Source organism: Antechinus flavipes, chromosome 1 (genome assembly GCF_016432865.1).
Source record: "Antechinus flavipes isolate AdamAnt ecotype Samford, QLD, Australia chromosome 1, AdamAnt_v2, whole genome shotgun sequence".
Classification (NCBI taxonomy): domain Eukaryota; kingdom Metazoa; phylum Chordata; class Mammalia; order Dasyuromorphia; family Dasyuridae; genus Antechinus; species Antechinus flavipes.
The window spans coordinates 242,893,399-242,915,626 of NC_067398.1; the positions used below are offsets into that span (position 1 = coordinate 242,893,399).

Genomic DNA, 22,228 nt, shown 5'->3' on the forward strand with positions numbered 1-22,228 from the left:
GATTTGATTTACTGTACTAAGGCATCTATGCATAGTAATATTCTTAGTATTTTGGAGGGGGGGAGGTATTTAAGTTAAGTGACTTGACCTACACAGCTAGTAAGTGTTTGAAGTCAAATATGAACTCAGGTTCCTCTGACTCCAAATTGGTTCTCTCTGTGTCACCTATCTGCCTACTTTTTAAATAATGGTTACAACATCCCCTAAATATATAACTTCTGCTTCAAACTTATGTCCAAAATGCCTTCCTCTTAGATTGACTTCTACTTTTGGATTTTTTTTTTCTGCTAAGTGCACCATCCTTCCAGACACCAGACTCAAAACATTAAAGTCAGAAAATCATGGAATATAAGAATTGAATTCATCCTTGATTCCTCCTCCTTAGAATCTCAAATTTATTCAGTCACTAAGTCTTATTGATTTTATTTTCACAATGTTTCTTGCATTCATACAATGTATGCACAAATTGTGCATGTGTGCATCCACCATCCTAGACAAGAATCTTTGTCATTTTTTTGGACTTCCCACTAACTTGCCTATCACATATAGGAAACACCAAAATTTCATGACCAGAAGAATATGACAATCAAAGGTCATCTTTTGTTAAAAAGAACAGATTTAATAGATGAAGGAGTAAACATAAATAAGAAGCACGATGAGGGGGAAGGGGGAGGAAGCACATGCATAAGAATAAAACAAGGAAAAAACAACTAGCAATATGTTAAGAAGGTACTACAGACCAGAGTGGCAGCATATTATATAGAGCTAGACTTGAAGTCAGGAAGATCTGAATTCAAATTCCTCCTGGACTTATACTAGCTGTGTGACTTTGGTCAAATAACTTAATCTCTTAGCTCTCTGGGCTAAGAATTAAGAATGTGAGCTATAGAGAAGTTGTCAGCCTACATTGATAGAGAAAAGAAGAAATAAAGAAGCAAAAAAGCACATTAAAGTGCTCATTTTATACTAGGCACTGCCGATAAAAATCCAAATACAAAAGTTTACATTGTAAGTGAGAAGGGACATAAAGAGCAGGATGGGAGCAGCGAATTAAGCATGATGCTTTTGAAATCCAGAGCAAATCTGGAACAGTTTTAAGAGGAAAATTAAGTCAGGCAGACTTGGTGTCACTTCACAAAATGGAGGTTCAAGGGAAAACTCACTATTAGGAGAGAGTTGAAAGGCTTTGTGGAAAAAATATTCAATGGTGAGTGGGCCAAGGAGAAGGAAGGGGTACTGGGTTGTTTCAAGGTGATAGATTCCAGACATTGAGAAAAGTTCAAAGATGGTGAAATGAAAAGGACATGAAAAGGACTTAAAGTCCAGAAAAAATCAGGAACAGTATCAGGATGAGAAATTGCTCACAAAGAAGTACCTTACACCAAAGAAATCATAGTTCCCTATTCTATAGCCCATCAGGTTAGATGAAAGCTATGTATGATAAATTGCTTATATGGATCACAAAACTAGACAGACAACAGGGTTTTGTTGTGAAAAGGTATTTAAGTTGTTCAAATATTTATTGTAAGTCTCCTCTGCCAAAAACACAGCATTTGGCAACTTATTGTCTTGACTTATTGATAATTTCATCTTTCAGCAAGTAAGGATAGTAACATTGGGGGTTGCCATTCTGAAATATATTCTTTTTTTTTTTCTTTTTGCTGAGGCAATTAGAGTTAAGTAACTTGCCCAGGGTCATGCAGCTAGGAAGTGTTATGTATCCGAGACAGATTTGAACTCAGGTCCTCCTAACTTCAGGGCTGGTGCTCTATGCACTGCACTGTTTAGCCGTCCCTGAAATATATTCTAATGAGTGAACAAATGGATGAAAAAACATTTGTTAAAATGTTTATTATGTATGAAGAACTATGCTAAGTTGATAAAAATTAAAAAGTGAAACAGCACCTGTTCTTAGTAACAGAAGACAAAACAAATAGGGTAGTAGGCAAAAAGATATTTTCAATTGAAGAGTTTCACTTGGGAGTGAATGAAATCATAAGTGAGCTGATTGTTGTGCTCTTTCTAGTAATGACTGCATTTGGGGGTTGGGAAAGAGTGGATAACAGATACAGTAGCAAAGAAACTGGAAAGATGACTGGTTTGAGAATATGGCTAGGTGGCTGGACTTCTAGTCAAGAAGCCCAAGTTTAAGAGCTGCCTTGGATATTTACAATATATATTCAATCCATCCATACAATACATTTACAATGTAATCCTGGGCAAGTCATTTAACTGCTCCATGCCTGAGTTTCCTCATCTGTAAAGTGAGGAGATTGGATTTGATGGTCTCTACAAACCTCTTTTTTTTTTTTTATTACAGCTTTTTATTTACAAGATATATGCATGGGAAAATTTTCAGCACTGACACTTGCAAAACCTTCTGTTCCAACTTTTTCCTTCCTTCCCTCCATCCCCTCCCCTAGATGGCAGGTAGACCAAAACATGTTAAATATGTTAAAGTATATGTAAAATACATTATATGTATACATATCCATACAGTTATTTTGCTGCACAAGAAAAATCAGACTTAAAAATAAGGTAAAAATAACCTGAGAAGGAAATCAAAAATGCAAGCGGACAAAAACAGAGGGTGTAGAAATACTATGCTGTGGTTCATACTTATTTCCCATAGTTCTTTAGCTGGGTGTAGCTGGTTCTCTTCATTATTGAACAAATGGAACTGATTTGGTTCATCTCATGTTGTTGAAGAGAGCTGTGTCCATCAAAATTGATCATCATACAGTATTGTTGTTGAAGTATATAATGATCTGCTAGTCCTGCTCATTTCACTCAGCATCAGTTCATGTAAATCTCTCCAGGCCTCTCTGAAATTATCCTGCTGGTCATTTCTTACAGAACAATAATATTCCATGGCATTCATATGCCACAACTTATTTAGTTATTCTCCAATTCATGGGTATCCATTCAAATAGTAGATATTTTAAATGCTTGTTGACTTGACTTTTTGATTACATTCTCTGCCCATTCTCATTGACTCTAAATCAAATTTCCAGATTAATTTCCCTAGAGTACTTCTCAGTTAACATCACTTCTCAACTCAAAATCTTCCAATGGCTCCCCACAATCTCTTAAATCAAGTCCAAATTCCTCTGCCTGCCATTCAAGGCTATCCACCAAAATGATGTTTTTCCAGGCTTGTATCTCACTACAATCCATATGATTCTCTATTATCCAAACATTTACTATGTTCCAGCTTCTGCACATTTATTCATGCTGTTCTAACTTAGGGTGATTTTTCTCATCTTTCCTTTCAAAACCTTGCCTGTCCTTCAAGTTTCATAATAAATATTACTCTATTTCATTCCCTCCTTAACTTTACCATCCCCTCCCCCCATAATTGAATGTAAGAACAGAGGAAGGGATTTTAGAGAAAATCTGGTCTAACCACCTTATTTTATATGGGGGAAATGAGGCTGAAAACATAATCACATTTGATTTCAGTCCTCTTGAAATTCAGTGCTCACTCCACCATATAACTTTTCTGAAGCTCCCTAGAAATGTGGTTATACCCTTCTTATGCCACTTACCATATAATTTGTCTTTCATTTTATTTCTCTACTTTCTGATCTCTTCTTGGAAACAGGTCTTATATTTTGTCTGTCTTTGATTAGATCCTTTCCTAGGTCTTAGCACATTGTCAGGTACAGAGTGGGTACTTAATAAATAATTTTCAATTCACTTGAACTGAATTTATAGATCAATTTATATACTAGGCTGTTCACTTGCAATGTGTACTTTAGAGAATCTGTGATCTCATTTATGTAACGAATTCCTCCAGTAATGTAGCTGGAGATGGATGCCTATCTTGTATAATTCTTATCCACAAAGAAACATAGAGGATGGTATTGGAAAGATACATGATTGAGGAGAAAAAAAAAGTCAGTAGCATAGAAAGACTGAAGGATAATTGATGGAAAGCCCAAGTGTTTTGTTAGCAAAATGGAAAATTTTAAGAGATCCAGAAGGGGGACCTCTAGCATGTTGTGTAGGGCCTAGATACTTGGTGAAGTATTTCTAGTAGGACATGGAAAATAACCTCATAGAATTATATTTGTGCTTAGAACATATATTATATATATATATATATATATATATATATATATATATATATATATATATGAGAGAGAGAGAGAGAGAGAGAGAGAGAGAGAGAGAGAGAGAGAGAGAGAGAGAGAGAAGAGAGAAGAGAGAGAGAGAGAGAGAGAGAGTGTGGCATTGTGATTAAAGTGTAGTATATGACTCAAAAGACCTGGGTCCAAATATTGACTCTGACACTAACTGTATAACCATGAACAAATCATCTAAGCTCTCTGAACTTCAGTTTTCATATTTGTAAACTAGGAATAATAGTATCACCTAATTCACAGGATTGCTGTAAGCATAAAATTAGATAATGTAAGTAAAGTGCTTTGCAAGCCTTTAAGAATTATATAAATGGTATCTGTTCTTATTATATGAAAAAGAAAATGAGTTCACATGAATGTATTTGGATGAGACAGTTTCACAAGCCAAATAGGGTGGGATAATTTTATATAAAAGGCTTTGGATGCCTCAGAGAAGCCTTTGGGAAGGATGGTGCATACAATGTCTGAAGCATGTGAATATAGGTGCTAACCTTAAGCTTTCATAACTTAGACTGATCAGTTCTGGGAAAACAAATATTCATCTTTAGATGGTGATGCCATAAGATTTTGTCTGGTGGTGGGGAAAGAAACTCTGAGGTATTCTAGTTTCTGGCTGACAGAGGGAAACCTCTCCCTCTGCATAACAGATTTTCTTCTAGCAAATGCAGTGTGTTGAGCAGAATGAGAGAAAGCTTAGGTAGAATGTGGAACTCACACCCATTAGGGATTTTAAATGTTTGCCTGATAAAACAGACTTGTAATTCCATATCTGAAGGAGATAGTGAATTCATAGACCCCCAGGAACAATGCAGATGCCACAGGAAACACTTTCGTATAGCATCTGCTGCTGCCATTTGAATGTGCCAGGGCCGTTCTCTTTCTTGCTATCACACACATACGCGCGCGCGCGCGCGCACTCACACACACACACACGCACACACACACACACACACACACACACACACACACACACACACACACTCCCCCTTCTTCGCAGGTTGATGGATTTGCCCAAACCCCGTCTCCTGACACTTCTACCCGATAACCTGCTCAGCATCTGATAGCCCACAAGCGACGTGCAAGCGCCGGTTACTAGCAGTAACCGTCAGCCACTTCTCTAATGAAGAAGCCCCAGCCGCATCCTCCGTGGGGCTGAGCTGAGCGCGGAGAGCGGAGGAGGCGCTAAGGGCTCAGCCACCTCCTCCACGAGGGAAGCCAGCCAGCCGAGTGCTCCCGAACCAGCCTTCTTGCGAGGCGGGCTCTCCCGCAGGGAGGCCTCGAGCTTCCTCCCGTTTCTTCGGCTTCGAGGGAATGCGGCACTCACTTCTCTCCCTAGGCTGGGAGGAGAAGCCTCCGAGGCAGCAGAAGCAGAGGCAGAGGGAGCGCGGGAGCCTCCCCCACCCCCAGGACACACACCCTGTCTCTGGGGACAGGATTTTCTGACCAGATTTTCCTGTGTCTAAATTTTGGGGGGGATTTTAATTCTCTTTCTTCCCGTCCTCCCCCCCTCCTCGTGCCCATAGCTCCTTCCTCGGGCCTGGGGCTCTGTCATGCGGTTTTACCGCTGCAGAAGCTGAAGGAAGAGAAGGTTGAATTCAGGGAAGGGGACTGACTGCTGGCGCCTGCGGCGGGTCCGGCTGGGGTGGCTGCCGCGCCGGTGGCTGCGGCTGCCTAGTGAAGGTAGCAACAATTGCAGCAGCAGCAGCAGCAGCAGCAGCAGCAGCAGCAGCAGCAGCAGCAGCAGCAGCAGCAACCGTGCTAACACACAGTCTCTGCGCCTGAGAAAGGGCACCCGAAGGGGCCGGTCCTCGGTAGCTCTGTTCAGTAGCTTATGCCTCGGAATGATTGATCTGTTGCTGTTGCTGTTGTGAGTGGTGGCGGCGGCAGAAAGGGTGACAGCAGCTGGCACAGCTGGGAGGCGGCAGGCGCCATTGCCAGGACGACTGTCGGGGGTGCCACGGGCTGGCGGGCGGGGGAAGGAAGCCCTTTTACGCGACCGACGGAGAACTCGGTTGGAAGAAGAGGCGGAGGCTCAGCTAGCGCAGGTGCTGCCGCCTGCCCCACGCTGGGCCCCGGGCCATGCGGCCGGAGTGAGAAGGTGTCCGTGGCCCCGGCGCCCCCAGCAACCTAGTAGCCTGGGCAGGTTGGACTGGAGTCTCTCCAGCGTCGGCGGCATGGCTTCTAGCAGGGGCTCGGGCCGGAGCGGGCTCAGCCCCTTCGCCACTGCGGGCAGCCAGGCTGCGCCGGGATTACGACTAGCCCCGATGCTGCCCTTGCTGCTCCTGCTGTTGCCAGCTTCAGGAGGGTCGCGGGCCTTCCCTCGGGGGGGTGCGGGGCCGCCGGTCAACAGTCCACCTCTGTCCATCATGGGTTTGATGCCACTCACGGACAATGTGGCAAAGGGCAGCATCGGTCGAGGGGTGCTGCCTGCCGTGGAGCTGGCGATCCAGCAGATCCGCAATGAATCCCTCTTGTACCCCTACTTCTTGGACCTTCGACTCTACGACACCGAGGTGAGTGCTACGGCTCTACCCCCCCCCCCCTCAACAGCCCCGATACCTCTCATCAAGCTCAACCTTTCCTTCCCTCTCAATTCTTCGACCCTGCCTTTGGTCCTGCTGCCCCCATCTCCGGGCCTTTGAGACCGGTTCTCCCCATTTAGCTTGGCCGCGCCGTATGGTTAGAAGGGAATTGTATCGAACCAGGTTTCCCCTGTGGACAGGGGCCGGGGCTTGAGGGGCAGCAGTTCTCTCGAAATGCCCCGTGGCGTTGGCCCTGCAGTAAGAACCGGGCCAAGAGGAATTAGGGATGGGGAGAAACGGTGATGGGAGGGGGACTCGATGAAGCGCCTTACTGGGGCAAAGAGGAGTGGAAAGATGAGGAGGGATGGGGAAAAGGAAAAGTGGGGACAGAGAAGAAAGAAAAGGGGAATAAAGAGGAAAAATGGGTGTCTTAGGAGTCACTGGGCTTTTAAGATGGAGAGGAAAGAGCCCGCTGTCCTGCCCTGTGTACGCACGAAGAGGTCAGGGACTTCGCTTCTAGGGAGGAGTTTCGATCTGTGTATCCAGAGACAGGTGTGCTTCTTGACATCAATTTGCAGGGGTTGATTTTAAATGGAAGTTGTTGTTTTTTTCTTTCCTTTTTTTTGTTGGGGGAAGTCTATGTCTCTGTTTCTGGTTCATTCCTAGGTTACATTCAGCAGTTCTATCCCCAAATGCAGTCCGTACGGATTTAGCAGTAGAGGAAGATTGGAGTTTTGTTTCTCTCCAGGGAGCCTACAACGGCAAGGGGAGAGTCCACATGCAGCCTTTGAGTAACTCAGTTGTAACTGTAGAAGGGAGTGAAAAGGGAGCGGATGTCATCCATTTCATCGATCGTTTTCCCTCCAGAGGAAAGGGAGGGAGGGGCAGCTGCCCTTGCTAAGGGGAATGGCAGACTTGGGGAGGGAGAAGAAAGGGATTAGATCTATCCTTTTTATCCAGGGTTTTGTGGCAGGTTGTGGGTTTACTTGAAGAATACACAAACAGTTCGCCTTCTCCTTTTCCTCCCGGTGTGTGACTTGCCATGTTCAGTTTCCAAATTCGGGCGTTTGAATTGAGTATGGAGGGTTCCTTGAGCCTACAAAAATTTCTATCTTCCTCTTTCGGAAGACTCTCTCAGGGATACTGACTCTGTGGAAAGAATTGACAGATCTCTGGCTGTTCCGCCAAGTGACATCAGGGCAGGTCACACAAAAATCCCGCCAATTTCACATGCCTCCGATGATAGTCAAGAGAGAGATATGTTTCAGTGCACATAGTAGGCCCGATCCAAGCCTCTGCTGTCATCAAACTCTTACAAGACTATTGTGGCTATAAAAGTGTCTTGTGGAATGATCTCTGAGTTTAGTAAGAATTTCAGTGTATCTGCAAAAGAAAGCTCTGACAGGGTTGAAACCGCGACCTGAAGGTGGCGGTAATTTCTAGAGAAAGAGATTTTTGGATAAACATTTCCACAGCAACCCAGGTGAAACTATTGAAAACCATCACTCTTATCATTTGTCGTTAAAGAATCTTTTATAATTCTTTTCATTTTTCTCCCCAGTCTAATTCTATGTAGCCTCCAATTTAGATAGAAATTGATTAGGGAAAAAAGCAGCACTGGACAAGAACTGGAAGCTCCAGTTTCCAGTTACCCCATTTTATTTACGGAAAGACAGTGATTTACTGCTATATAGATATTAATATTCTAAAAGATATATTTTATATTATTTACTGTTCATACACCTATATTTCCCCCAAAGATATATTAATTCCCAAGAAGAGGATTAAAACCAGCTAATATAAAAATAGTAAGAAAACATCATTGGGGTAGTTCCCAATGGTATAGGCTTGTGTGCTGCATATTGAAAACCAATGCAGAAATTGTCTTCCTGGAACAGACCACGTCTGTCCAAAGAAAATTAATACCAGTAGTATATGAAACAACCATATAGAGAACTAAAAGTATTTTTCCCCTGAAAGGTACACTTATTTCATATAACTTCATATTGACCTGAAAATACTTAATTTATACTATTTTCACTTCCATCTGTTTTTTCCCTCGTGTTTAAACTGATCTAAGAGCTGGTGAATGTCCATTGACAAAACTATGTATTGACAGCATATATGCTTAACCAAATACGTCATAACCAAATATGAATTGTTATTCAGTTTTCCATATTCTTTTTAGAATTATAGAATTAGAAGACTCATCTTTTAAGGTATTTATTTAAGGTGCCTTCTCTGCAATAGCAGAATGTAAACAAGTAAGGTACTGGTACTTTAATACCGAGCTGTGGAATAAAACATTTTTATTTCTAAAGTAATCAAATATTATTGGCTTCTAGTGGGAGTGGGCTATAGAAATCTAAGATGGTGAATTTATATTTGATAAAGTGGTCACAATCTAATTTTTTAAAATGGTTGCTTACTTTTCTTCTTGATATGATTCGGTGAAGATTCTGTGAAGGTTTGGGGTTGTTTTGTAGTGTTTGTGTACGTGAGAGTGTTGGTCCAGAATTGGCTAATAAATATGTAGACTCAACAGCAGTAGCGTACAGGAAAGGATTGATGACACAATTTAATAAAAATTTTAAAATCTTAGATTTCTTCAAAGCAGGTTCTTATTTACAAGCAAAACAAAGTGAAGAATTATTCAAATAATCCATTGAAAAAATTGCTTTTGAGGAAAAAAATCATAGAGATTTAGGTTTGTTTTATTCAGATCAGCTGTCTGCATTGATTAATGTTGTTGGATCCTTCTTTATGCATTGGATGGATTGAATGTTTGGGCTTTGGCAAATTGTACTGAGGGATTCTGCCCTGCCATGGTCCATTTAATTCTGGCATATAGACTTGACCTCCATCTACACTGCCCCAAATGAAACTGTAAATAAAATGAATTTTCTTATGATTTCATGGGCCTCTGATTCTAAACATCTGTTCATTGCATTACATACTCATCCCCTCCCCATTTTGTATAAGTTTATGGTTTATGCTACAGTGGAAAGAATGCTAGCTATGGAATCAAGGGACCTGGCTTCAAATCCTAGATGTTATTTGCTACTAGAGTGATTTGAGGCAACTTACTTAACTTCTTTTTAGCCTCAAGTTTCCCCATGTGTAAAATGAGGGTTTTTCTTAAGACCTCTGAAGTCCCTTCTAGCTTTAAATACATGGTCCTTTAATTCTATGAGATTTAGCAGTAGTTTTGTTAAGTTTACTGATATAGACAGCCAACCTCAAAAATAGAGTAGAAGGAATTTTAGGGGGGGACTAAATTATCTCACAGTCTGCAATAATGAGAGGTAGCATAATTTACTGGAAAGAATATGCATGTGGATCTGTATTAGAGTCCCTCTTCTTTCTTCTTCTTCTTCTTCTTCTTCTTCTTCTTCTTCTTCTTCTTCTTCTTCTTCTTCTTCTTCTTCTTCTTCTTCTTCTTCTTCTTCTTCTTCTACTAACTAAAGATGTGATTTTGAAAGATTCACTTCTCTTGGTCTCAATTTCCTTGCTGTAAAATGGAGGGGTTGTTGGCTCACTAAGGATATTTTGAGTACTAACATTATAAATCTGGATTATTGTCAAATCTCTACTTTGCTGAATCTGTGTGTCCAAAGTGAAGTGAAAAGTCAAGGGAATTATCTGGATAATTAAAGAAAAAGTGGAACGACCCAGTTTTGCTTCATCCCAAGTGTTTTTAGCCTGAATGAATTGAATTCACATATCTCTTTCCAATGTACTTTGTGCTTTATGGTTTGAATTGATCATAGAAACATTACTTCTCTGTAAGCTCACCTTCTGTGAGTTTATATCATAAGAACTATCAAAATAAAGGGTAGAATTGGTGCCTATGATATGAATGAGCTGAAAGTGCTACACTAAATGATGACCAGCTTCTGGTAAGCCACAGAGTAGAGGGCTAGAGTACTAAATTACATAATATAAATGTAGCTACTTGGCACAGTAGGTAGAAAAACAGCCTAGAGTCAGGAAACTCTTCATTCAAATCCAGCCTCAGACACTTACTGGCTGTGTAACCTTGGGCAAATTACTTAACTGTTCTGTATCTCAGTTTCCTCAGCAGCACAATGGTTATATTAATAGGACCTACCTCCAAGAGTTGTTTTAAGATCAAATAAGACAGTATTTCTGAAGTAGCAATATATAGTAAGCACTTAATAAATGTTTGTTTTCTTCTTCTCTTTCCTTCCTAAACTCTAGCCCCCAGTTCTGTCATTCACTATTCGTGTGATATTGGACCAATTACCTAAATTTGCAGAGATCTCAGTATACTCCTCGGTAAAATGGGGATATTATTTCTTTCACTGACTTTGTCATCAGGGCTATTGGGAAGAACTTAGTAAACCTCAAAATGCTGTAGTAAGGGGACCTTCTAAGAGTAATAGGGAGGGCATTTACATAAGAAGGCATATTCCAACTGTACTATATTGCAAGTAGGTTGGAATAGCCATAAAATTGTACAAAGCAATACCAAAGATAAGCCAATACACAAACAGAAGGACTTCCAAAATGAGTGCATGACCAGGACTATGATATATGAAAAAATAGCCTTATTTTATTCAATAGGGGAACTCTATAGTAATGAACTTCAAAGAACTATCTCTTCAGTGCAAGAATGGGAGGTGGGAAGGGAAAATAGGGAGGAGGATGTAGTGACATCTGTGAATTGACTACCTATGGGAGGGATGGTGAATTATGACAAAAATCCTTTAAGTTTACATCTTGTTAACATCAGGGCCTTCTCTAAGTTACATTTAAAATACCCTTTTGCTAAGTTGTATTAGATATGAATTGTATATTTCTTTGTATATTGTATATATGGATATTCCTGTACTTTGTCTTTTTTAGGTAATTGATATTGAGAACTCCTAGAGTGAAAATTCCTTACACTGATCTGAATTGACATCTCTTCTTTAATTTACAACCTGAGAAAGTTGCGTAGGACACTGTGGGATTAACTGATTATTCTATGGTTTTGGAGCTAGCTTCTGTCAAAAGCAAGAATTAAGCCCAAGTCTATCTATCTGTTTTCATGAATACCTCATATCCATTATACCCATTTGCTGTGCCCTCCTCTGTATGTTTCTTTAATAAGCAAACAATACATATTGAGGAACTATTCAAAAGCCAGACTTAGACCATTACATTATGTGTTCCAATTTTGAAGTCCAGACTGATCCTGAAATGAACAAACACTTCACCAAATGCAAATACTCATTCACCTTCTTTTGACCTTGTCTCTGGTGTGTATCTCTATCCTTTCTAACAATGAGCAAGTATAAATCAGTCATCAGTTCAAGATCATGGAGGTAATGTGATGATTTCTTAAGTTTTTTTATGTCTTTAAAGTTTTATGTCCTACCATATACTATATAGGCTGTCTTTCTTTTTCTTTTAAAAATTGCCTTGATTTTATATCAGTGATTGGTGCTTATATCACCAAAATATCTTTTTTTTGGTCCTTCTGTAACAAAGAATGAAGGGAGGGAAGGAAAGGGGATGAGAGGGAGAGAGAGAGTGAGACAGAGAGACAGAGACAGAGACAGAGAAAGAGAGAGAGAAAGAGAGAGAGAGAGAGAGAGAGAGAGAGAGAGAGAGAGAGAGAGAGAGAGAGAGAACAAATGCAGCTCTTTATCAACTATTCTGTTAACAAAGTCTGCCATTCTATGTAATTCCAGTGCTTTCCTTCTGATGATTATTTCCTATTTATGCTAAATGTGATTTGCATGCTCACTCACTCTCTTTTTCTCTTTCTTCCTTCTCTTTCTCCCTCTCCCTTTCTCTCCCCTGCCCTTTTCTCTCATTCTCTCATTCTCTCTCTCTCTCTCTTTCTCTCTCTCTCTCTCTCTCTCTCTCTCTCTCTCTCTCTATCTATATATATATATATATATATAGATATAGATATAGATATAGATAGATATACATATACATATATGTGTATATGTGTGTGTATTTGTTTGCATATTGTCTTTTGCTTGTTTTTTTGCACTTGTTTAGAATTGTGCCTGCCACCAGAGTAGGTGCTTAATAAATGCTAATTGAATGAATGAATGTAATGTTCCACAATCATAGTTCACTTCTTAAAAGAAGGGAAAGAAGTATATTTTAATACTTCTTTGAAACCAAACTCATTATGATTTCACTGCATTCAATATCTACTGTTTTGTTATTTCCATTTACATTGTTATAGTTATTAAAAATCTTATTTTCCTATTTCTGCTCATTTCACTTTGCCTCAGTTCATATAAGTCTTTCCATACTTCCCAGTATTCATTACATTCATTGTTTTTTAATAGCTCAGTAGCATTTCATTGTATTCTTATATCAGTTTGCTTAATTATTCCCCATTTTGTGGATATCTGTTTACTGTGAAAAGTGCTACCACACATAATTTTGTGAATTTATTGGGCCTTCCTTTTTATCATTAATCTCCTTCAGTCAAAGAGTGTGGCCATTTTATTCACCTTCTTAGTATAATTCTAAGATGATTCCCAAATGTCTGGAGTAATTGACAAAGTATGTTCCTGCCTTTCCAAACATCCTAAACACTATTTCCATCTTCTTGTCATTTTTGCAAATTTATCATTATGAGCCATAAAACTGAACCTTATTTCTTATCTTCCTTAGCTCATGAGATAATTTAAAATAAATTATTAAAAGCTTAATTCTGCTTCTTTTTCTTTTATCATGTTCTATTAACAAATATATTTTATGGGGGGAAATGGTATATATGTTTCCAATATGTCCATTTACATATGCATATACATTAAACTTGAATAGTAGTTGTGGTACAGTATAGTGGAAGTGGACTTCAAAATCGGCTTCAGTACCTAAGACAAATATTAGTTGTCATGGTCCTAAGCAAGTCACTTGACTTGGTACTCCAGGCATCTCTCCTAATATTGTAAGAAGCAGAGAAAGTGCTGGTAGAGGCAATTTTCTCCCTGAGAGCTTTCTACATCGATGAAATTACATTCATATATATATATTGTGTATATGTGTGTGTATAAACATACATATATGCTATGCAAATATATGCATACATAACACACACAAGTTAGAGACGGGGACTGGGAATTATGATTTCATTGGTTAGATAGGATTTCCAGACTAAGAAATTCTTTACCAATTCAGATTGGCACTCTCTCTGAAATTTATATTCTCAAGGGAGAGGCAGTGTGGTATAATGGATAGAGAGTAGATTTTGAATCCAGAACATTTTGAACTCAAAACTTACCTCAGAAAAATACTGGCTGTGTGATCCTTGGCAAACCATTGTATCTCTAACTGATCTAAGATCTCTCTCTCTCTCTCTCTCTCTCTCTCTCTCTCTCTCTCTCCACACACACACACACACACACACGCCCAATACAAACATATAACATATACCATATTGATTTGAATATCATTCCCACTTCTCCCCCTTCATATCTTCATTGTTTTAAACTCCAGTATAGCCTGTAATTAGGCATGGGGATTAGATTGGAGCCGAGATTTCATTGTTGTAGAAAATTCCAAGATAATGAAATTGCCTCTAATGATGTAGGTCAGCAATTTCCCTATGATGCCTAATTTTAAAGTTGCCTATAGATTTAGAGATTAAGTACTTACAACAGGATCACATGAAACAGAATAGGTCAGAGACATGCTTTGAACTCATTTTCTCTAACTTCAAGGCCATTTCTATCTGATATGCTTATAGTTGTTGCTTTTAAACTGTGTTTGTGTGTATACATACATGTGTATATATAATTTTCCTTTCAAAGGAATCTTAATTTAAGAATATGACATATTTAGGGTGGCCTCTATTCGAGCCAAAATGGTACATGGCTATAAGCATCACATCTGCCTCCTCTCTTTTATATCACTTTTTGGCAAAATAGTATGCCTATTTTACACTTTTACCTATGCACCAAGTGCCAGTTTTGTGCATTACTCCCACTCAAGTCCAGCTGCTTTTGAGAGTGAACAGGTAGCTTAAAAATCCCAGTGCAATGTTGGCCTCTTTGCAGAAGCTATCAGCTTGCTCATATTAAGAGAACATTCTTTTGTTTTCAGTGAGAGTCTTTGTTTCCTTGAAAAATGACCTGGGGAGTCACCATCTCCTTCTTTAGAGGTCACTAAGATGTTCATAGAAGACCAATATCCAAGAGCACATCGAAGCCCACCATGTCAGAGGAGGATGATCCTAGTCTGCTTTTCCTCAGTTTCTACTGCAGTGATGGATGATGTACAACATGGAGAGCAAAATGACTAAGTCCCATCTGTTTGGGCTGTTTATGAACATCTTATTCTTAGTGTATGTTTTTCTGAAATCCCATTGACTTCTTCTTGGCATAAATCTAACTGGCATTATCATTAAAGAGACAAGTAAAAATATTCCCAACTTTTAAGAGAACTGGAGAGGCAGTACTAAGGAGGGCGCCTGGCTTTGCAGATCATGGATGGCCAGTGCTGTGGGCCTGGCCCAGAGAGAAAGGGCACTGTTCATAGAGGTGTACTTCTGTCTCTGTGAGCCCTTTCCCGTCTATCCATCCATTCAATTCACTTCATTGTCTCTCATTTAAACAAGGGTGTAGGATGTTTGGTGATGGTAGATGTCCTGGTGCTAGGAAAATAGCTGAGGTTGGAATCTTCATGGATGGCATTTGCAGAAATTTCTGAAAGTCATCATACCACCCTCATTTAGGAATGTCATTTAGGAATGTACAGACTTTTGTTGTCATCAAATATAGAAAGAAATAATAATTCCTCTTCCTCCATGAATAGAACAGGGGCAAAACCCAGGTGCAGCACTTTAATGAGCATACTCCCTATATAAGGGTAGATATTTTAGAGGAAGTTCTATCTCCTAAAGGTCACATGATTCCATCAGCAAAAATCCAGTTTTTTGGGGGGCAAAAGAGCTTATTGTAAAAGCAGTTATATCATCTTTACAGTCATAGAGCCCATTTTGATTACCAGATTCTTATACTTGTCTTCAAGTGAATCCCAAATTTGAGATGCTTAGAGCAGAATCATAATTGCCTTTGTATATGAACCTCAGATTCCACTGATATGAGGAACCCCAACTGAGGTAATTCCCTTTACTAATTCAGATTATCAAGTGTTCTATTGTAGTCTTAGAGTCTCAGACATTTAGAGTTTAAGTGACTTGTTCAGGATCATAGATCCAATATGTCTTAGAGATGAGACTTGAACTCAGGTGTTCCTGGTTACTTCTCAAAATCCACTATTGCATATTTCCTCTACCTTACTTAGAAACTTTGAGGAAAGTAATATGCTCTGGAATAATTAAGCAAACAATTTCATAGACATTCATTAGGGCCTGTTCTCTAAAAGGCACCCATGCTAGTGTAACTCTTTTTTGTGATGGCAAAGTGGTGTTTGGAATTTGAATGTGTGGGTTTCTGGGAGATGTAGTTCTGGACCATCAGCCATTTTCTTCCTCTCCTTTGAGTTCTGAGACCATTATGGGCCTTAGGATGAAGGTGGTTGTGGGAGCATGAGATGAAATTCCATCACACTGGGTATTTCAGAGTGAGCCTGTGGCAATGGGAAAAGCAGTCAGCTGTAGCAGCAGCAGCAATTGTGGTGATAATGTATTTCGAGAGATTAGAGAAATTGAATGGTAGCTGGAGCGGGCATATAGAGACCAGGATGCTGAATATGGGGCTACTGCGTTATTCCTGAGCACAACAGTCTGTGGGGCCACTGCCAGAACCCTGGGTGCTGCAGCTGTTTTTACTTTCAGTGGCCAGAATTGGATAGTGGTCGCTGAAATTCCATGTGGGAGAATAAGCAACCAGACTATGAAGGATAATCTTTTCTTTCCTTCCCCTTCTATCTTCCCAAATATGACAAAAGTTGATCCTAAGGTTATTCTATTTTTTTAAAGTTACTTTTCAAATTTCTGTTTAAGTAGTTTGAATTGCTTTTTCTGGCTAGACAAATCCTATATATCTAACTATAGTTTATGTATTTTGCCTTATTTGCAAACAGCTGAGCTGCCAAGAAGAAAATGATCATTGGTGTACAGAGATATAGAAAAAGTTAAGATTTAAACTATGATCCAAAAGTTCTAGGCTTTCTCCTGGAAGGAAGCTGAGTCAAACTGAGAAAAAGTGATTCTTTTATAATAATTTGATTTATTAGTAATTTTTTAAAATAAACTTCACAAAAGGGAGAACTGAACTAGATCTTGTTTTTCTTACCAAGGCTAAAAATGAATTCAAAGTGCCATCCAAAGGGATATGTACTTAATTTATTCTTTCTCCTGTCACTCCTGTCCAAGAATGCACACAGAAAACTTTTCACAGGTGTGAAGTCAGAAGAATTGTGGATACGAAGATATAACTGAACATAGTTGGCAATGATTATATTCCAAAAGTAGACCAGAGGAAGCAAAGTATTCTTTCTCTTTTAACTTTACTTTCTACTTCAAACCTATATCTAGATAGACACAAAAAAGCTATAATAGGCATTTGGGATACAAAGACCAAGGTAAAACATTTTCTATTCTCAAGAGGCCCACATTCTACTAGAGGTCTAGAAGATAAGTATAAGAAACATAGAGATAAGTATAACACAAAGTAAGCAGTGAAAAGGGCAGATAGAGAGATTAAATGAAGTGTTCTGGGAATATTTAAAGGATAGAATCTTAATACCTGGGAGGAAAGCCTCAAAGAGGAGGTGGTAGGAAGGTAAATGAATCTTGAAGAAAAGTACAGGATCTAAAAGTTAGAGATGAGAAAGAAATGTTTTCTAGACATGGAAGAATATCATCTCAGCATTTAGTAAGCATATGATTATTGTGCTCCAATGTGTCCTCATTACAGTGATTAGAAACTTGGAATGGAATTTGGGTCATTTAATTTGGCCTCCTACCTGAAGCATGAATACCCTGCATAACATTTTGGACAAGTGGCCATTTATCCTCTACTTGGAAATTTTTAGGGAAGAAGAATTCATTATGCCATCAGGCCATCCTTTCTGTTTTGTAGGACAGCTTAAATTGTTAGAAATTTCCTCCTTACATTGAGCCAAAATCTGCCTTCCTGGAACTTCTACTTATTAGTCTTAGCCCTGCCACTGGAGACAATCTGAAACTAAAATAGGCTGCCTGCATTGTCAATTTCTTTACTACACCTGTTTTAATACTAATCTCCTCATCACAGTATTTATTCATCCCTCTACCCCCTAAGTTCCAGCTGTGCTCCCTGACTCAGCTCCTTCTCCACCCCCAAACTCCAGTAATAGAAATTTTTTTTCAGAAAAATTTCTCCCTGGATGTGTACTCCCTCCATTAAAGCAGATGGAAGGAAGGAAGGCTGGGCAAGGAGTGGGGTGGTGAGAAAGAGTTAAACTGACACTTTGTAGACTTTCTTTTGGGGAAAAAATTGGAAAACAAAGAATGAATCCAGGATTTCAGATGGTATTCAAAGGAATAGGAAAGGTTGAGAGCTAATAGTATAAAAATGACCACAGTGATGCAGCCAGATACAGAAGTGTTGAATAAATGTATTAGTTGACTAAATCTATACATTTTGTGCTAGCCTGAGGGAAGCTGGATGGTAAATTATAAAGGCTTATGAATCACAAATTACCTTGCAATTGTTTTGCTCTTTTCCAGGCACTTATTTTGTTGTTTTTATGCATTATTGAGTTTTTGTTTTGGGGTTTGTTTGTTTTTTTGGAAATTCAATTTCAGTAACTTCATGTGTTTTATTAAGGTGATACTTACAATTTTAATATGACCATCCATCCAAGTCTCCTCATAAATCTCCCATGGAGGAGCTGTCCAAGGTTCTGGAGGTTTTCCTCTTGTTATTTTTTAATCTGAAGTACATATTTTACGTCTAGCGTATGATAGTATTTGAGAACTAAATGGAATTTTAAAGGCCAGCTAGTACAAAACCTCTACCTTACAAATTACCTATAATAATTCTCGGGTTACTTTAAATTTTTAAAATTGCCATTTTTTATAATGCATTTATTTATTATATAATATTTACCAAAATGATAGTGTTGGAAAATGTATCAGATAACATTTGGATTTTTTTAACTTTCAAAGAAAAGTTGTCAAACTTTGAGTTATACACACTTTTCATTCAAATGCAGAAGGCATGCAACAACAGAACTCCTCTGGGTCATGAGCCTACATCAACTGATGCTTCCAGAGTGCTGAATCAAATTTGATGTCATATGTACATATGATAGTAAATAATTGCTGTTCTGCATTCATTATTATCTGGAGAGAATTTATCCTGTTAGTCTTGCCTTTGTTTATTTTGCGTTGAACTTTGTTCTCATTGAAAAACAATTGAATGTCTTTATGTAAAAATTGTACTAAAATATATCCAGTACTTTGACCACTATTTTATTTCTCTGCCCAGCCCTTTTTGCAAGATAGCTTCGTGTTCCCTCTAGGGGTATGCCATGTAATTTAGAAAACTCTTATCACATAGCTGCTTTTTGCAGACATGGATTCCAGTTCCAGATTTTTTTTTTACCTCTTAGACACTTAAATTCTCTAATGCTGAATTCCCTTAGCTAAAAAAAATAGTGCAATAATAATTGCATTGATTATTTTTTAAAATATGGAGAGATTTTGATGTACCTTAAGGACATAATACCCTAACTAATATATATGTAGCATCCCAAGGTTTGCAGAGCTCTTTGCATATGTTAACTCATCATTCTCAAAACATCTTTGTAAGGATAGGGGTTTTTATTATCCTGATTTTACAGATAAGGGAACTCTTGTCAGAGTCAGAGAAGTGATTTGTACCTTGTCACACAGTTAAAAAGCATCTGGGATAGAATTCAAACCCATGTTTTCCTGATCCATTCCTGATATATCTTCTCCATTGTACAACCTAGCTACCTGGGACCATCTCCAAATATCCTGATTATATATTGCCTCTAGATCCAGATGGCTCCCGACAAGAGAGTGAGGCTGGTGACTTTGCAGAGCCCTCTCTCATTTCTATCCAATCCACTTGCAAGTCATGACATTATCTTCCTGATGTCACAGTTTTCTTTGAGAATGGAGGACAAATAACAAGTGACCTGGCTACCTACATTCCAAAAGTGCTAAAGTATTGAATACTTGTTGATTTGCTTTATCACTGAATGATGCTATAAACATATGACCTTATCCTTCTGGATTCATTCCCTGTGCTGAATCAGATTTTATTTCCATCAATAGCCTTCTTTCTCTTAACTTTTCTCAACATTTCTTATATAAGATCTATTGTTCTGTTGACTTTCTTCCTTTTTTCTTTCTTTTTACTTTCTTTCTTTCTTTCTTTCTTTCTTTCAGCAATTGGGATTAAGTGACTTGCCCAGAGTCACCCAGATAGAAAGTATTGTGTCTGAGGCTTGATTTGAACTCAGGTCCTCCTACCATCAGGGCTGATGCTGTATCCACTATGCCATCTAACTGCCCTCTATTGGTTTTTAAGATGTTAATCATATATAAGATTTCATTTCCTTCTTCCATGCTCAGGCAATATTCCATATCTGTGATATCCTCCCTTCCAACCTTCACTTTTTAGAATGTCTAGTTTCCTTCAAGGCTTAAAGTCAAGCATAGGAACTCCTATAAGAGCCTGTCTCCAACCCCTTTTACTATTGGTTGACTTTAATCGTTCATACTCGTTTGCACATTACCTAAAAGCACAAGCTCTTATAATCTTAATAGTAATTGACATTTTAATAGTTCTTTAAACTTTACAAAGCATATTTCTCACAATAATCCTATGAAGTGGCTTAGCAGAAAGCATTGCATATAGAATCAGAAGAACTCTATTCAAGTTCTAGCCTTGCTATTAAGTATGCATGTTCCTTTAGGGAAGTCATTTACCTCTTTGTACTTCCATTAATCATCTGTAAAATTTCCTAGATAAATTCTAGGGTCCTTTCTAACATTCTATGATCTAGGAATAACACCAAATTTAAAAAATATATATTTTTAATATATATTATTTTATGAATTATGTTGGAATAGAAAAATCAGAGCAAAAGGGGAAAGTCATAGGAGAGATAAAAATAAAACAGAAAAAAAGAAGTGAATGTAGCATGTGTTGATTTACATTCAATCTCCTTAGTTTTTTTTCTAAATGCAGATAGCATTTTCTGTTCAAAGTCTATTAGGATTGCTTTGGATCACTGAACTATTGAGAAGAAGCAAGCCTTTCATAATTGATCATCAGACATTCTTGCTATTATTATGTATGATGTATTCCTGGTTCTGCTTGTTTTGCTAGCATCAGTTCATGTAAATCTTTGCAGGTCTTCCTATAATCAGCTTGTTCATCATTTTTATAGAACAATAATATTCCATTATCTTCATGTACCATTACTTGTTCAGACATTTCCCATTTGAGGAGCATCTCCTTCTTTTTCCAAAACTTGTTTCATCAAAAATGTTGACTTTAAGTCCAAGAATCTTTTTGCTACACATATTGAAGAAAATTGCACAAAAAAGTGTGTGTGTGTGTGTGTGTGTGTGTGTGTGTGTGTTTGGGAGGGGATTGTTGGTGCTTCAGGTGTTAGACATACTATGCTTAGAGATAAATTTGATGTTGACTCTTCTCTAAAACTAATACAGTCTAATGTGGGAAATGACACATATAAAGATAATTGATTTTGGGGTAAATGTGATCAGTGCAAAATAGAGATTCAGGCAAAGTTATTGGTAATTTGAGGAGGGAGAAACCACTTTCAATTGGAAGTTAAGGATGGTCATGAAAAAAGTGTGGAAAGAGTTAGCATCTGAGTTGAACCTTGAAGGAAGACTTCTAAGAGCTAGAAGTCAAAAAGAGTACATTCTAGCCATGCATGGCAATGAACAAAACCACAGAAATGGGAAAGTTCAGGATAAGAATGGAGGATGGAGAATAACTTAGTTTGACTTGAATTACAAAAAAGGGAGTATCATTCAACCAACTAATCCAGAAAATTATTAAATATTCACTATTTGCCAGCTGAGTTAACAAAGAGAAGTAAACATAGTCCTTACCCCAATTAACTAACCTATCAGTGAGGGAGATAATACATAAGTAACTAGATACCACACAAAATATGAATAACATTGGGGAATCAGCAGGAAACTCTTATAGAAGAACTAAAGATAGGTAAATTCTAGTCAGGTTATGAAGGACATTAAAGGTCAGGACCAGAAATTTGTTCTAGATTTAGTAAGCAGTGGAAAACTTTTGAAGGTTTTCTTAGTGTAGGATTGAAGTGATGGGTTCTATGTTCATAAAATTACTCAGGCAGCAGAGTGGATGGTGGATTGGAAAAGGAGAGAAGGCTGAAAAGTTAGGAGGCTATTGATGTGGGAAAAGGCAAGAAGAAATGATAATCTAAAGTGGTTGTTGCTGGAAGGGAACTGATACAGAATTACAGTGCTTGGTGACTAATTGGATATGTTGGGTCATATGAGAGAAGACTCAACTACAATTTTAAAGTTTCATGGTTTAGTGATTTGAAGGGTAGTGATTCCATCAACAGAAATGGAGAAGTATACAGAAG

The 22,228-nt window shown here is 38.4% G+C and overlaps 1 protein-coding gene across 1 annotated transcript in view; it reads left to right on the top strand.

The window, feature by feature from the left end:
- The first annotated feature begins 5,896 nt into the window (after positions 1–5,896).
- Positions 5,897–22,228, top strand: part of GABBR2 (gamma-aminobutyric acid type B receptor subunit 2) — a 780,032-nt gene continuing 763,700 nt past the window's right edge. The window contains exon 1 of the mRNA XM_051998595.1: positions 5,897–6,658. Coding sequence (XP_051854555.1) covers positions 6,320–6,658 — 339 coding nt within the window. The 5' untranslated portion in view covers positions 5,897–6,319. The remainder of the gene's footprint in view (positions 6,659–22,228) is intronic.